Genomic DNA, 17,991 nt, shown 5'->3' with positions numbered 1-17,991 from the left:
AATTAGAAGGCTTGTAAACCAGTGCTATAATAATAGACTCACAGGGCCTACAATAAAATTTCTATTAAACCTAGTGTGTGTATGAGCAACAGTGAGTGCTTGAGTTATTGTGTGTGTGAGTGTGTGTGTGCGCATGTGTGTGTGAGTGTGTGAGTGTGTGTGTGAGTGTGTGTGTGCGCATGTGTGTGTGAGTGTGTGAGTGTGTGTGTGTGCGTGTGTTCACACTCACAGGCTCATGGAGCTGCGGCGCAGAGAGCCAGACTTCCTCTTGAGCGTGGTGCAGATGAGCAGGTCGCTGAAGAGGAAGAGCGAGCGGTCCTTCTTCCCACCCACTGTTTTCTGCACAGTGCCAGGGGGAGGAAGCCAGTCACCACGGAGCCATTTTCAACCCCATTCAGACGCACAGAGCACCCAGGAAGAGTGCACTCAAGCACCTCTGCACATATAAATGTGTGTATAAATGTGCACACTTACCGCCTCCATCACCATCTCCTGACGCAGGAACTTCCTCTGAGGGTTCATGATCTAGAGGAGAAAACAGGATCACTCATATGAAGATCACCCCAGGGGCTGACTCTGAGAACAATCAGGGTCCAATTCTGCTCTTATGGGTACAGTGATACGGCATCATACTGGCTGGCACAGACACAGATATCAGTCAGGCTGTGGTATGTTGGTTATGGAAGGTTTACGTGATTAAATTCGGTGACGTAAGACTAATCCTCTTAGTTGATGATTGATGCTCTGTGCTGTGTGGTTATCATTAAATGTAATATGAGCGATGTTTTAATGTTTAGTTGATGTCTCACATGCTCCACTCCCTCGATGTGGGCTTCGATTTCCTGCATGACGCGGGTCTCCCGCTCCACTTCCTCTGCGCTGCGCCGGCCCTTGTTGATCCGCTCTGCCAGCCGCTTGATGTTCCTCTGGGCGTCCAGCAGGAATGGGTGGTCAGGGTGGTCCTCAGGGGTGTGTTTCAACAAGTCCTGCCCCACCACACACACACACACACACACACACACACACAAAACAAATGTTTCAGTACAGGGAGGATGCAATCTCTACAGTCTCTGATAACCTATGTGCCCTGATGTACAGATTACTTACCTTGACCAGCAGCTCGTAGCGAGGGATGCGCTGGACAGGTTTGATCATCAGGTCACCGAGGGCCTGCTTCTCTTTATTCTCACGCATGCTTTGCTGGATTGACATTAGAGGAGGGGGAGAAACAGATGAGAGAGGAAGAAAGAAGAGAACGACAAAAAAGAAACGGACAGAAAGGACCGCAAGCAAGTATTTAAATACTTATACATCAGAACTCAGCCAACACAGATTCTTCTGCAGAATTATAGACAGCAGAGTTAGAGTCCTATGTCTTCAAGTGGGCATCATCTCCCTTATGGTGATGTTAGTGTCCCCTAGAGTAAAGCTTAATTAGTGTAATTGTAGACCACAGCCACCAGAGGGCATAGTGACTCACACTATGGCAGGAGACAGGCCAAGTAGCATAAATGCTTTTCGGAAATTCTGAGCACTTTAAGTTGATGAGAGGTCCTAGCCAAAAACACTTGTGAAATTGTTTTTATAAGTCCGGTCTTAATGCGCCTCGCTGCCTCTCTGCTCTACTGCGGCGAAACCTCCTGAGACGCAGACCAATTTAAAACGAGCCCCAGACTGTGTCATTGACAAAATGTCTGGAGGCATTTTCTACAGAAATATGAGTCCTCTGCAGGAATGTTTTTTTTCCAAGTCTTGATTCATACTTTGCTTGCAACTTCGCAAGTTGACAAAATCCTTCAAGAGAAACGTCTGACCCTTTAATGCCAGCTGAAACTGAATTCACTGAACTCTGCCAAACATTCCACCTCCAGGAATCAGTGATCGATGGTCGCTTTCCATTGAACCTCACTATATATGATTGCAGAAAGCATGTACACACATCACACAAACACACACATTTTTACGGCCACACACATGGAGAGAGAGAAATATATATATATATAGAGAGAGAGAGAGAGAGAAAGAAAGAAAGAGAGAGGGAGATGGAGCTCTCATATAGAGATATAACACTCTAAACTGACCTCTCACACATGTGTACTTTAAAACACACAAAACGTACCTCCAGAAACTTTAGGAATGCAGGTTTGGCCTCCTTGGCGATCCTCACAGCATCTTTGGCATTCAGAAAGTTGTCAATGTAAGCAGAGTAAATATTGGCCAGGATCTCTTTGGAGAACTGTGTGTGTGGTGGTGGGGGAGAGAGAACAACAGAGACAGCACAATGAAAACATGACATACACACTCTAGAGCATCATTTCTAAAGGTCAGGCTGTTATGTAACGGCCATACGATGAGGGCTGTCACGCCAAACTGCTGAGAACGCTGACCGTAATGGCCCTCAAGCTTGTGATTGAAGGCCAAGTTCATGTAGTGTGTGTTCCATCATGGCCTGTTTTCCTCTATCTGTGTACGGTCAGGAGGTGTGTGTGGTTACTGCTTTTTTGCTGCGTTTAGTCTGCGAGGAGGTCTTTAAAGAGCGGTGTGTGTCTGCGTGCTGTGATAGCCTGGCTCTTGGATGGCGGACGGCCGTTCATCACGGGAGTCGCTGACACCTTAACGCCTCTGCTGTCACTGTGAGTGGGAGGCAGTTTACACAGCAGCAGCAGCACATCACAGGTACAGAGACGCAGCAGGGGAGAGGGGATGAAAAGACATGAGAGAACAGAGGAGAGAAGAGGAGATGAAAGGAGGGATGAACACCCGTAGAAGAGGCGCCAGAGAGAAGGGAGCAAAGAGACAGAAAAAAAAGACGGAGAGAAATCATGGAAACGAGAAAAAAGAGGAGTCAGGGAGAACATCCAAGCCATGAGGCAGAGAGAAGAGAGCACAGAGAGACAGAGAAAAGACGACAATCCCAAATCAGAGAGAGAAAGTGATATACAAATCTCATAAACCCATATTTAGCATCAAAAAGGACATAGATAACATATCCAATGTTGAAAATGAAAATGTTGACTATTTCATGGAAAATATATGTTCATTTTGAATTTGTTGCCAGCAACATGTTTCAAAAAAACTCTTCATTTAACAACATTCTGTAAATGTTTAGGAACTGAGGAGACCAGTTGGTAGAGTTTTGAGAATGAAATGTTATATAGGATGCCCGATATAGGATTTCAGTTGTGCAACAGTATGGGGTATTCTTAATCATGTTTTTCATTCCATGGTGCACCTAATTTGACAGGTCTGGACAGCAGACATGCCATTTTAGCACCTGGAGAAATACTGTCGAAGAAAATTCATTTTGGCATTGTTTTCCTGACGTATTCAAGGTCTTTAAAAGAAAAGACATTGCCTGGATGGCAGTATACTGTATGTTGCTCAAAACCTGTATACATCATTCAGAATTGATTGTGCCCCAGATGTGCAATATGCCCATGCTGTAGGCACTAATGCACCTCCACACCGTCATAGATGTTGGGTTTCGAACCGAGCACTAAAACAAGTTGGATAGGTTGGATACTTGGATACTTCTCCGGTTTAGCCCAGATGAGTCTAAGATTTTCCAAAAATAATTGCACATTTTGATTGGTCTGACCACAGGACCTTTTTCCATGTTACCTCAATCCATTTTAAACAAGCTCAGGCCCAGATAAGATGGTGGTATTTCTTTATCATGTCTAAATACAACTTTGGCTGTTGCATGTTAAAGTTTACACTAGCTAGCATTTGTGAATTGAGTATCAAACTGTGTTCATAGACAATGGTTATTAGAGGTTTTCATGAGCCCATACCATTTCTATAGAGAAACAGGTCTGAAGTGTTTGGGAAATTCATCATCGACAGTACATAATATAATTAAAATATTCAGAGAATCCAGAGAAATCTTTGCAAACAAGGGATAGAGCTGAAAAACAATATTGGATGGCCGTGGTCTTTTGGACCTCAGATGGCACTTCATTAAGAATTAATGTTTTTCACCATTTGTCCACACAGGTTTCCACAGAGTAATGAATACCTCTACATCTTTACTTCTAAGAGACTGCCTCTCTGGGATGCCCCTTTTCATACCCACTCATGTTTCCAGTTACCCTAATTAGTTGTGAAATATTCCTCCTTTTGTTTTCTTTATCATTACACAACTTTTTCTAGCATTTTGCTACCCCCGTCCCAACTTTTTTTGAAACATGTTGCAGGCATCAAATTCAAAATGAACATATAATTTCCATGAAATAGTCAACATTTTCATTTTCAACATTTGATATGTTGTCTAATCCCACTCTCTTTTCTCTGTCTCAACAACATACACATACCTGATGGAGAAGGCTGCTGCTCCACCTACTATACAGCACATGCAGCAAAGTACCCTGCAGGTCCACATGTCTACTAGTGTGTGTGTGTGTGTGTGTGTGTGTGTGTGTGTGTGTGTGTGTGTGTGTGTGTGTGTGTGTGTGTGTGTGTGTGTGTGTGTGTGTGTACTGGTGTTTATTTACATGAGTGTGTAAAGTACCCTGCAGGTCTACATGTCTACTAGTGTGTGGTGTGTGTGTGTGTGTGTGTTTGTGTACTGGTGTCTATTTACATGTGTGTGTGCATTGTTAGAGAGAGAAAGAGGGCGAGGAGTGAGAGTTAGCAAGCGCAGAGGTATATACTGTAAACACACACACACACCACCTAGCTGGTGGATGCTGAGCTGCCCGTGAGGACAGACTCTCTCTCTTTCTCCCTCTCTCTCTCTCTCTCTCTCTCTCTCTCTCTCTCTCTCTCTCTCTCTCTCTCTCTCTCTCTCTCTCTCTATTTCTTTCTCCTTTTCCATCTCTCCCTCACCCTGCCGCTCTCTGACAGGCATGTCAAAACTGTGTAGGGCCACAGGGCCTGAGCGCTCCTTCGCCACACACACACACGGATTACACGGGTCAAAGGGGATTACAGACACACTCCCACTCATAAACACAAAAATGGACACACACACACACACACACACACACACACACACACACACACACATTCCACCTTTGTGGTAGTGGGGGATGAAGAAAACAGGAGTAAGAAGGCCCACATGTTAAACTACAAAAGAACACTTTCCTCTCATTCAAACTTCTTAAAAGGGAAAAAAAAACGGAAAATAACATTCTAGTCGCAGAATTTGAGGACTCCGATGCTTTTCACTTTCTTGTAGTTCATGATATACTGTAGGATCAATTCAGCCCAGGCAAGCAAGGTTGTTTTTCTCTCTTCTTTTCATGAAAAACAGGAAGGGGTGATCTGAGTCTTGGCAGACTTGGCAGAAAAGGTGACACTGGCCATTCACCTCCTTCTACGCACCAACACCATCTCACACCATTTCTTTCTCTCCCTCTTTCTCTCCATCTCTTGGCTTCAACAAAGCCTCCATTGAGAAAGAGATGATGGCGAGCAGCAGGAACTGAACTGATGTGCCCCCGCCAAAGTGGGCTTAGGAGGAGGAGGGCGGCTCACTGTCTAGATAACCGGCTCTTTGGGGATATTTCAGACACCACTAGCACACACCAGGGGAGCTTCACTTATTAACCACTAGGCAGGGTTCCATGAAGCAGGCTTTCCTACACTGTGAGGACACGGAGTACAGACTACACAGGGAGGAATTTGAGACATGGCTGGGGAAGCTCAGATATACAGGTAGCCACTAGATAGGACACTAGAAACATGCCAGACGAGGGCCAGATATGGGCCACAGGCGGCTGTCCTTCGGGTCAAAACGGATGCATATATAAATCACCTGACTGTGCACTTGACCACTCGGCAGCTGTGAGGAGGAAGATGACATGCATTCATTCATTCAGCAGCAGGGCAGTGACGGTGCGCTGAGCAGGCTCCAGCCTGACCGGTGTTTTATAAGCCTGTTTCATAAGCAGCGCTGGCCGCAGGGGGCTCCTGCCTCTTCCTTGGGGCACGGGGAGGTGTGGATCTGGGGTGAAACAGAGGGCTGCCTCTGGGTGGGGGGGTGGTGGATGGGGGAGTTGGAGAGTTGCGTGAGAACGGACATAGACTCAGGAGAAAGACACAGAAGATTGGGGGGATGGAGGTGGTGGTGGGTGATGGGTAATGTGCAAGGCACGCACCTCCACCCTGGCAGACGGGGAGACACACAGGCGCGCCCCTCTCCCGTGTCTGACGCCTCTGCACTGCCCCTGATGCCACCCTTCCCCCACTGACCCGCTGCTGTCAGTGGGGGGAGGGGCCGGGCGCTAATTAGACGTATCGTGGGCGGCTAACGACTCTGTGACGAGGCCCACCGCTGAGTGCTGCAGCAGAGGCACCGCTCTCCCATGTGGAGCTCACCCTGGGCTTGTGTGTCTGACTACAAGCTGTGGCACACACAGGCTGTCTGAACCTGAACAAAGCAGGGTCATAAATACAGACTGTCTCCATCACTGGCCTCCTCTCACACACAAACGACACAAAGAAAACCCCACACTGCAACAGAGTCATTTCAATGCTGATTTTCACATAATTAGTAGGCGCTTTCTAGTTGTTTTGGTCTTGAGAGTGCTAAGAGACTGAATAGTTTACGTTTCACTGTGAGGTTGAGGTGACCTTGCCTTCAACCCAGTCACATTTTGGACGTGCTTTTAGAGTTTTGTACCCATTGACTAAATGTTCTTCCCTGGAGAAGTGATATGATTTTACGGTGCAGGGCAGATTTATGCTTAGCTCTGCTGAGCCTGTGAATTGAATAAGGATTTGATGAGGGCAATGATGTGAGTGCAGTCACACCTCCACATTAAATGTAGGGACAAAATGTAATGCTTTAAATAGGGCTGCAACAATTACTATAATAATTTGCTAGTCAGTTTTTGACATTTTTAAGGAAAATACCTCAAAATTGGCTGATTGCACCTTCATAAACTTGAATATTTCAACTTTACATAGGCTATTCCTCTAGGACAGTACTAAACACATTTGGTGTATGGACAAAACAAGGCATTTGAGGGCATACTCTTGGGCTTTTGGAAACATTGAACAAAAATGTTCCACTGTTTTCTGACTTTAATCACACAACTAATTGATTAACTAATAAAATAATAGACAATAAAGTAAGTAAGTTGCAGCCCTAGTTTTCAATACTGTTGATTTTCTGGTGGAGCCAGCAAACTATAGCCAATATATGACAATGAAATGTTGGATGATGCTGTACAGGTCATAAATGAGTGTAATCAAGTTGAATGTATATGGTATGGCTGGAGTTTGAGCAATGTGATGTAGATAGTTCATAAAACTTTCATAGGAAAGGATAATAAATATGGATGCCTTTGTTACGGCATGAAACAGTTTCCTAAAGTGATCTTTTCAGTCCCATCTGGACATTATGCTCTGTAGAGAATGATAATAAAAACATGTAGCTGGAAGGACCGACAAACTAATAAGCTGAGAGGCAGAGGTGCTTTTTACAGCTAATCATGCCATTCTTTCCATTAAATATTACCACCTCTCCGTCTCAAACACTAAGGTGTTTCTTGTGTTTGATAGCATAAACATGTTACATATCATAGCAATAATACTGATTGGTTTCCATGGAGAAAAGGATGTTGGTCAAATAAGGGTTTAGATTCAACAGGAAGTATGTGAGTCAGCCAGCTCAAACCCAGAGCTCTCCCTCAGCAGCTTGGCGACGACCGCGCGCTCATCTAAATCACACCTGCACGGCCAGATCAGCGGTCACTCACCGACTCGACGAGGAGGTGTCCCACGATCTGCTTGTCGTGCCAGTCATTGACGCAGCTCACCACCTGATCCAGGAACTGCTCGTGGTGGTCCAGGATCTCGGGGATCTGGAAGAACATCTCGTCCACCAGGGAGGGGTCCACCAGTGGCGAGTTCTCCGGGTGCTTCAGCGGCCTCATGTAACCCTGTCACACAGGGCACAGAGAACACCACCTCCACAACTGACCAGCACAAGGACACGACAGCTGGACATAACCACGTCTGAGCACTTGAGACTGGGCATGTTTTCATGTGCGAAGACTACTACGCCTTCAATCATAAAATAACGTACCGTAATGCAATAAACAATTACAAACATGCATACTCTACTGGAATCCTACTATATCATAAACAGGTCGTTACTGTTGTCTGGATGTAAGCTCCACATATGAAACAGGTTTCATGACCCACTCGAGTGTGTATACAGTATGCAGTATGTGTAGAGTATACATGTGTGTAGGTGATTGTGCATGTATACATATGTGTGGGTGTGTGTTTGTGTGTGTGTGCACATATACATGTGTGTGGGTGTGTGTTTGTGCACGTATACATGTGTGTGGGTGTGTGTGTGTGCGTGTGCGCATACTTGTGCATACATGGGCTGCTCTGGGACAGGCTTGATGAAAGGAAATACCTCCCTCCCCCCATGGGGCCTTTACTGAGGCACATCAGGCCTAAAGTATCTGCCCTTTCATTTTTCAAAGCACAGGATATGAACTCTCTCTCTCTCTCTCTCTCTCTCTCTCTCTCTGACACACATACATGTGTAGGGAATGGGATACACTCCTTCAATTGCTCTTCCTTTTAGTGCCCCATGCTCTTAAAAGCACACATTTCTCCAAAAATTCAAATCCTTCATCATCTTGGTGTGTGTGTGTGTGTGTGTGTGTGTGTGTGTGTGTGTGTGTGTGTGTGTGTGTGTGTGTGTGTGTGTGTGTGAAACAGGAGAAGCGGGGAAAGCAGATGAGCTCAGCACGCCCCCACAGCCACAACCACCCTCCCTCCCCATTCTCTTCGCTTCCAGCAGGCCACCACAGGAGCCACAGCAGAGGCGGCAAACTCTCCCACCCCCCCCACACACCCCACACACACACCCACCCACACACACACACACACACACACACACACGCACTACCACAACCAGTGCCCCAGCAGCACTCATCTTCTGTGGGAGTCTCAGGCTGAACCAGCAGATGACATGGGGCTCATTGTCAGCATGCTAGCTGCTCATGCTCATGTGTGTCCCAGCATGAGAGGCACGCTGGGACCACATGACGCAGAGAAAGGGAGTCATTACCCTGCGGGTGAGCGCGGAGGCTTGTCCATTTTCTCCGAAAACAATACTGTCGCTGAGGTCAGACAATCTGGAGTTAGGAATGTAAATGAGCTCATGGTGACTGGAGCAGCTAGTCATGATGAATGACACAAAAACATGACCAATGGGCTCACAGCATGATGAGAAGAAACCGTGAGAACAACCAATAGGACTGCTTGCTGAAGGAGGTTGGATTTGGAGGCGGGGGAGGACACTGATGTGCCTCACTGCAGTCCCTGCTCACCTTGTAGCCATGGTGACAACGCGAACAGCAGCCACCACAATAGCAGCCACTTTCTGCACACGCAATCGCTAGCAACGAGCGAGTCAGCAGAGAGCATCACCGTAAGGATGGATGGGAGCTCTCGCCTACACTATTCTGCTGGATCACTAGTGTCTGAAAACACTGGGAATGAAGAGGCTTGTAATGGACTACAGTACTTACACATATGCTCTAACATCACCACACACACATGAATACTCTCACACACAGACGCACACACACACAAAGCCACATTCAGTCTGCTGTTATATAACATGGGTTATCAAAGGTCGGCAGAAGGGCAGTGGGGTCAATCCAATCCTAAATTAAAAGGAGATGAGGCCACACATAGCACTCGATGGGGATTACAAATGTACAGAGGGCAGACCATCAAAGCGTGACCTCCAATCTTCCACTCAGATTGTGTGTGTGTGTGTGTGTGTGTGTGTGTGTGTGTGTGTGTGTGTGTGTGTGTGTGTGTGCGCGCATGTGTTGTATGTGTATAGCAGACATAATTTGCTTGCATTGTGAAAGAAACCTGCTTCATATATGGTGTGTGTGTGTGTGTGTGTGTGTGTGTGTGTGTTAAACTTGAGCCCTGCTCTCACCTGGATTAGTGTCCTCAGAGACTCCACATACGACTGTTCAGTGTCCAGTAAGGTCATCACCACATGTCTTCTCATGTCCTGCAGAGGGAGACAGCAATGTTAGGACACACATATGTCTTGGGGGGGGGGTTCTTTTTTGGCCAAAAAGAAGGAAAAAGATAAAAAGCTTATTACACAGTATACAAATCAGTTAAGGAACCAACCATTAAAAGATAGCCATCAGCATTATAAGAACCATACATGGTAATCCATTTATTCAAAACAGTAATCTATCTCTCTCTCTCTCTCTCCTACCCACCCACCCACACATACACACAAAGCACGCTGTGATGCAATTTGGCTTGGCCCTAATCAAAATAGGAGTTTCCTGTTTACTGGTTTGCATCTGCACACTGGGCCACATAACTGTGTGTTTCCTCCAACGACAAGATAAAAGCCTGTACTTTACTGCAGTGATATTCTCTCTCTCTCTCTCTCTCTCTCTCTCTCTCTCTCTCTCTCTCTCTCTCTCTCTCTCTCTCTCTCTCTCTCTCTCTCTCTCTCTCTCTCTCTCTCTCTCTCACACACACACACAAATGTACACCACATGATGGAGCCATGAAGCTACACTTTGTGGTTGCATGAGGGACTGTACTGTGTCCACGGCAGGCTGTACATCAGGCGTGCCCCTGGGAAGCAGAAGCAGGACTCTGTGAGTGACAGCGGTAGGGGGAAGACAGGGGTGGACGTCTTCAGCAAGCCACAAGCAGACTCAGTAATTGTGCACAACCAAGTGAATGGCAAACATTCCCTCTAACAGGCCAGCCAATGCAGTACAGTTAATTGGGAATGTCTATGGAGGCAGAGCTGGCAGCACTATTAAAGTTTTGGGAATCTCCCATTAACCACAACGGCATTCTCTGGCTTTGGGCTGCTGTTGGGAGATTGAGATGAGGCCACACGGTATTTATGCGTAAGAATCTAAAAAAGGGCCAGCGCTCGGTCAAAGGCTCGCAGGTCACACGGAGCTCTGTGGTAGGGACGCACAGAGAGTCCAGTGTGGTTTGAGGTGCCTCACTCTCCCTGCTCAGCTTACACTCTCACACACACACACACCGCCCTCCTCAGACCTCTGTTGATAAGGATCGTCTAGTGCCACGGAATGAGAAGCGCAGTGACTGGAGGTTCTTTCTGGGGCTGAGAAGAGATCATCGCATCAGCACTGACTGGGAATAAAATCCTCCTCATTTCTAAGTTAAGCTCCAACAGAACACTCAGTGCTCGATTTTATAGACTTCATCAGGATCAATTATAATACTCTCAGCATAGAGTACAGCAAGACGTCCTCTTAAAAACAGAATCCCCTCTTCAGTCCGCTTAATCATCATCTCAGAGAAAGACCACACTTATAGTCTTGACCACATCTATATGCAGACAGGAAAGCAGGCACAGAATCAATGCTATTTAAAATCGATGGGGAGGGTGAACGCTGAAACTTAGAAAAAGGAGTGAAAGATGAAAAGAGAGGAAGAGAGCTAGAAGTCACGACAACCCAGTGGCGCAGCAGGAGCTAAACGAGCCTAAACGGCTAGATCTGCGTGAGTCACACTGACAGAGATACCCTGGCCACTCTCTCTTCTTCCTCTTGCCTCCGGCCAGGAAAAAGAGACCGCTAACCTGGCGTCTGTGTGGTGATTGGTGCCACCGTTAAAAGTGCTCTCCAGAACCGATTCCATTCCTGCCGAGCACCGGGCGGTAATTGGTGCGGCGGCCACATCGGACACGTGCTGCGCTTCACGTGTGAGAGAACCTGCTGACCCCCATCCCCCCCCTACACCTCCATAAGATGATTGTCTTTTTATACCTCTTGACTTCAGTCTGACTTCACATCGCTGAGTCATCCCATTCACATGGCCAAAGCACCCACAGCCTAGCCAGGCCCATAAACAAAGCGCTGGCAGACTTCATCCGCGAAAAAGGTAATATGTACTTATTACAACACAGGGTCATACGGTTTCAATCGGGGGCACATAGGGAACAAACAGAGGTGCAATGGAGGAGAACCCTATACAGAAACAGATGGGGTGTGTGAGAGAGAGGGAAGAGAAAGAGAGAGTGAGAGAAGAGAGAGGGAAAATGAGGGGGGTTAGGGGTAGAAAGTTTTATTAACTGCTATGTGATCTTGGCAACACTGGAGTTACACTAAGGCAAACAGGAATAGAACTTTCCAGAACTTCATGTGGACCTGAATGAGCGTAATGGTTTACTTAAAATAAACACAGCAGATGAGGCAACATGACTGGCATGTATATCTTAAGGACCAGGTTGCAAATGAGACCCAAAAAAGTAGGGCCACCAGCGAGAAAACAACAGCCTGAGAGTCCCTGCTGATTAGTGTGCCCTTACCCATCTGGTCTGTCAAACACACTCACGCACACACACACACACACACACACACACACACTCTCTCACACACACTCACTCACTGCTGCTTTTTGTAAATACCAATCTCCTCCAGAGATTGCTCCAGTGCTTTGGGCGGAGTTCTTTTGCATTCTTTCCTCCCTTGCCACCCAACAATAATAAATACTGGCCTAAAAATAACTGAAGATGACACTGAGACTCCACTTCCAGCGCTCTGCTCTGCTATCCCAGTGGCCCCAGCAGGTGGTGGGCCGGAGACCAGAATAAACTTACTCAGGTGAGCCTCGCTCAACAGCTAAAGGGCCACATTCTTCTTCAGAAAAAAAAAAAAAACCTCTCACACTGAGAGTACTGCATCCAGCAGCAACAACTTCTTACTACTTGCCTGAAAACATGTCTGGGACAAATAATTTGTTTTAATTTTATAAGCCAACGAGGGCCATCAAACTTGAAGCTAGCACTACTAAAACAACATGGAGTAGCATGCTTTGACTGACTGACAGCCTCTTAACTCTGGTTGTGTCGAGAGCATATGTAACATGGCATGACGAACATAGTCGCAGGCATGTGACCATTGCCCTCAGTTTCTATTAGGGGGTCCCTGTTATGACTGTTCCCTCCAAGCACCCCCCACACAATGGCATGATTATTTTGACACATAATTGTAATGCAATTTAGCCTGCTCGCGGTGCAAAGCCCCACTGCCCACCCCCAGCAGTGCGACCGTGTATTAGTGAAAACACAGAGTTCACCACGGCATGAAGGAGGTCAAGTCCAGCTCCTGACAAAATATCAACACGGCCATCCACATTTCTTTGTGCTCGCTCTTACATAACCTAAAAAGGTGCTTTGTGCACGTTTATTACATATGCACATAATGGCCTGCTGTACTAAGTGGCGGCGTAATTGTAAGTACTTCATTAAACAGGAGAATATTCCTGATGGCCCTCGGAGAAAAGATGAGGTGAAATGGCACGGCTCTCTTGGGGGAGAGAGAATGGGCTTCATGCGGTGCGAATTATGGACATTTCTCTACTGCGTTTGAGAGAACATGGCATTAGCTCATCGGGTGGATCGGCTCCATTTATTCCATAGATAGAGAGAGAGAGAGAGGGGGGGAGAGAGAGAGAGAGAGAGAGAGAAAGAAAGAAAGAAAGAAAGAAAAAAGAAAGAAAGAGAGAGAGATGGTATAGAGGTCTAGGTGGAAAAAGAGACTGAAGTGGTAGACAGGACATTTTAGAAGTGCTTTCCAAAACAAGGCAGGATGAAGAGACCGAGTAGACATTTAAAAGCTACTGAAGCAGATGTTGTGAAATACCCTAAGAAAACTGTTGGGGCCAGATAAAAACACCAGCAACAGTAATTCCACAGAAGACAAGCCGACAATTATAAGATATTTATACTACAAAAGCAATACACAGCGTACGAAAATGAGAATGCTTTCTACTAATAGCACGTATTACGTGTATTCAAATTGCATGGAAGAGCATACTCGGTAAAACTACTGACATTCATGGCTGTTGGCTGAATACAGAAGATGGCACTGAAGGCCTAGACGTTACTGTAAGTAAATAAACCTTTAGAGATTTTATAGACAGAATCGTAATCACACACACACTAACCTCAGCACATAGCTTAAACATATCTCCTTCGCCCTTTCCCCCATATCTCACAGAGGTGAGCTCTCAAATGCCCTATGCACTACCAGCCCGTATCCCTCAGTGTGGGCGCAAACCCGATTTGCCCATGCAGAAAACATCTCTCTCCTAATATGCCTCCATTCTGTTGGGTCACTGAGGAATGTGGCAGTAAGGTGAGGGCAAGAGCGAGGCAGGGGGAGGGGCAAACGGCTGCTGAGTAAGGGGAAAACGAGAGGCGGTCAATCCTGCTTGGGTCCAAAGGAGATTGCGCTGAGACTAGAATCACAAGCTCAGAGCCAAACGTGAGTGTCCCCTCCCAGCTTTGGGACGCTGGGTTTGGAGCAGCTATTGGGTGACCCAAAAGAAACAGAAATGCGTGGGAACTCAGAGAGGTGGGCCAAATGAACCCATGATAAAATTAAAGACACGCATTTACGTGGTCTAGCACAACAGCTGGGAGTAATATGAATATCAAAGACAAAGTTGTAAGCCGTAATAAACGGGGTCCTTGAAGCAGGTCACACCACAGAACCTTCTGATGTAGCAATGTAAGTACCTATGTCAGGAATCAAACTTACAACCCTCAGACTTCCCAGGAGCAGAGAATAGTTAAGCTAAACGGCCCTAAACCGTTTCCCAATCATTCTCTATGGCAGTGCTCAGGGGCGTCACTAGACCTAGAACTGCACTGGGGCACAAGCCGCCCTAGGGGAGTCCGGGTGCATGCTCCCCCGGAAGAACATTATAGATTTTAATGTTTAGATGCATCAATCTGGTGCACTTTGGAAAGAAGAGGTTAGACTTGATTATTTCTTATATATTATGGACAGGGTAGGAATTTCACGGCGGCCACTACGGCCATGGCCATCGTAGCCCCTTGAGTTGGCCGTGAAGCCCCTTTGAAAATCAGAGGTTTACAGGCCACGGTGGCCTTGGTGCCCCCTTCTTTCAATATTCTGCTTTGCGTCCTACTAATAGTGATTTTATTTAGCCTGATGTCAAAATAATTTAGCATTCTTTTACGCAGTGGAGATGTCTTTCACACAGACATCACAAGAAAGAGCTTTTTCTCAGCTTTTAAACAATGTTTTAAACAATAATTGCTGTGTTGAACGGTTCGCAAGAAAAGTAAATAATATAATTCAATTTAATCATGCTGTAGCGTGTCTTAAGTTCCTAAAAGTAATGGTCTAAGTTTCTAATGTGTATATGGTTATGATAGGCTCTGTGACCTGGGCCAGGGTTGGGGTACGGCCCCCTTCCGGGGGTTCAGTGGGTAATGTGGTAGTTTTTGGGGGGAAACAGTAGGAAGATTACGATGAGGTGTGTGTGAGTTGGAGCTCCTATACTTGAGTGTAAAACTGGTTCTTGTGGCTGGTGAGCTAGCACCAATGAAAGGGAGAGGGCAGCTCATATGGACTGTGGGGGGACGGAAGATGATACACACTGTGTGGGTAGCGGAAGTACAAGATACCTGTATTTTAGGCTTGGACTTTTTGCGGGAGCAGGGCTGTCAGTTAGACCTGGGGAAAGCCACACTGAGCTTTAGTGATGGGCAGGTGGTGCATATGAGACCGCTGGATTCCCAGCTCGCAGCTACACACACAGCCGGGCCTCACAGGTGCTGTGTGGGGGAAGGCAAACAGACAAGGGCAGCCAGTTCGTACCTGTCGGAGCCTCGGCTATGCCACACGTAGCCTGGACTTTCCTGTCGGGCTGACGCCATCTGCAGTGGAGGGCTGTGAGGGTCTGCATAAGAGCGAAGCGAAAAGGATGACAGCTCTGCGCGAGGTCTGGCAAAGGAGTGCCGGACACTTGGATTCTGAACAGCAGGAGCGACTATGGCAGCTGCTGTAGAGTTCCGCGACTGCTTTTCATGTGACGAGGAGGAGCTGGGACAGACATCTCTCGTACAGCACACAATTGACACGGGTGATGCTGTGCCTATACGGCAGCGCCAACGTCGCCTCCCCCTGGGCCGACAAGACGCAGCGGAGCAGGCTTTGGAGAAAATGCAGCGAGCCGGCATAATAGAGCCCTCTGAGAGCCCCTGGGCATCACCAGTCGTGATGGTGCCGAAAAAAGGAGGTGAGTGGCGCTTCTGGGTGGATTATAGGAGGCTTAATGATGTCACCAAGAAGGACTCCCACCCCCTCCCACGCGTAGATGAATGTCTGGACCTAGTAGCTGGCTCTTCCTGGTTCTCGTCCTTGGACTTGAGGAGCGGCTACTGGCAGGTCCCCCTGGCCGAAGAGGCCCGGCTCAAGAGAGCTGACCTTCCTGGGGCACCGGATAGGCAGCGAGGGTATCGGCACAGTGGAAGAGAAGGTGCGTGCCATACGTGAGTGGCCCACCCCAACAGACCAGAGGGGACTAAAAAGTTTTTTAGGTTTAGCTTCCTATTACAGGAAATTTGTGTGGGGATTTTCGGGCATTGCTGCCCCCCTGTATAAGCTACTGCAGAAAGACCAGCCCTTTGTTTGGGCAGAGGACTGTAAAATCGCATTCAACACCCTCCAAGAGGCTCTGTCAAGCGCACCCATCCTGGCAGTCCCTGACCCCGAAGTGCCTTTTGTCCTGGACACGGATGCGAGCGGCGAGGGGGTGGGGGCAGTCCTATCACAGACATGGCCGGAAGGAGAGAGGGTTGTGGCCTACTACAGCAAAGCCCTGACTAAAGCTGAGCGGCGGTATTGCGTCACACGTAGGGAGTTGCTGGCTGTTGTCTTTGCCGCACAACATTTTAAGTATTACCTGTGTGGTCAGCCCTTCACCATAATACGACGATCATGCCTCACTGCAGTGGCTGATGACATTCAGAGAGCCTGAGGGGCAGCTGGCTCGTTGGCTGGAGGAGCTGCAAGGCTACGAGTTCAGCGTGATTCACCGTGCTGGAGAACGGCATGGCAATGCTGACGCACTGTCCCGTCGACCCTGCAGTGAAGACGGTTGCCGGTATTGTGACCGCAGAGAGGCCAGAGAACAGCAGCTGGTTCTGGGGGCAGACAAACGGGACAGAGAGGGGTGTGAAGAGACCGTCATGGCTTGTAGAGAGCTGCTGGTCGTGGACAATGCTGTCTGGGCCGCCGAACAGCAACAAGACCCGGACCTGCAGCCAGTGATGCTGTGGGTGGAGGCACGGCAGCGGCCGCCCTGGGAGGAGGTGGCAGCTCTCTCCCCATGGACAAAAGGGCTGTGGGCTAAATTTAATTCTTTGCAGCTGGTTGATGGGGTCCTCCAGCGAGCATGGTTGGAACCAGCGTCGGGAGAGAAAAAGTAGCAGACGGTGGTACCCAGAGGGATGCAGGGGGCTGTTCTCAAAGCCATGCATGGCTCTGCAGGCTCCGGTCACTTTGGGGTGATCAAAACACTCCGGCGGGTGCGTCAAGGTGCTGTGATCTCTGCACTGCTTGCGAAGGACCACAGGGCCAGTCCAGGGCTCAGCTGCAGCAGTTTCCAGTGGGGGAGCCCATGCAGCGGCTGGGGGTAGATGTTCTGGGGCCTCTCCCACTCACAGACAGAGGAAATCGCTACATACTCGCTACTGTGGATTATTTCACTAAATGGCCTGATTATTTCACTAAATGGCCTATGCCATTAAAGACCAGGAGGCCGAGACCATCGTTAATGCCCTAGTGGAGGGAATAATCAGTAGGCTGGGGGTCCCAGAGTCAATCCATAGCGATCACGGGAGAAATTTTGAATCTAAAATTTTTGCCACTATGTGTACACGTCTGGGCATCACAAAGACCCGTACAACACCACTCCACCCCCAGAGTGATGTATTAGTGGAAAGATTTAACCGGACTCTGGCCGAACAGCTATCTATCCTGACAACCGACCATCAGCGCGATTGGGATATGTACTTACCCCTGGTCCTAATGGCGTGTCGCACTGAAGTCCATGACTCCACTTCATGTACACCGTCCCTCCTCATGTTGGGCAGAGAGTTGAGAACACCAGCAGAGCTGGCCTTTGGACGGCCCCCGGATGCGCCGCAGGTCCCTGCGGGCCCAAACT

The 17,991-nt window shown here is 47.8% G+C and overlaps 1 protein-coding gene across 1 annotated transcript in view; it reads right to left on the bottom strand.

The window, feature by feature from the left end:
• LOC125308163 (rho guanine nucleotide exchange factor 17-like) overlaps window positions 1-17,991 on the bottom strand; it is a 77,123-nt gene that overhangs the window by 9,765 nt on the left and 49,367 nt on the right. Inside the window, exons 2-8 of the mRNA XM_048264477.1 lie at window positions 9,929-10,006; window positions 7,707-7,889; window positions 2,120-2,236; window positions 1,108-1,200; window positions 810-986; window positions 475-525; window positions 230-339 (exon numbers count right to left, since the gene is read on the bottom strand). Coding sequence (XP_048120434.1) covers window positions 230-339; window positions 475-525; window positions 810-986; window positions 1,108-1,200; window positions 2,120-2,236; window positions 7,707-7,889; window positions 9,929-10,006 — 809 coding nt within the window. The remainder of the gene's footprint in view (window positions 1-229; window positions 340-474; window positions 526-809; window positions 987-1,107; window positions 1,201-2,119; window positions 2,237-7,706; window positions 7,890-9,928; window positions 10,007-17,991) is intronic.

Source organism: Alosa alosa, chromosome 15, assembly GCF_017589495.1.
Source record: "Alosa alosa isolate M-15738 ecotype Scorff River chromosome 15, AALO_Geno_1.1, whole genome shotgun sequence".
Classification (NCBI taxonomy): Eukaryota; Metazoa; Chordata; class Actinopteri; order Clupeiformes; family Clupeidae; genus Alosa; species Alosa alosa.
Note: the sequence above shows the minus strand (reverse complement) of the source record. Positions and strands in the feature narration are given on the sequence as shown.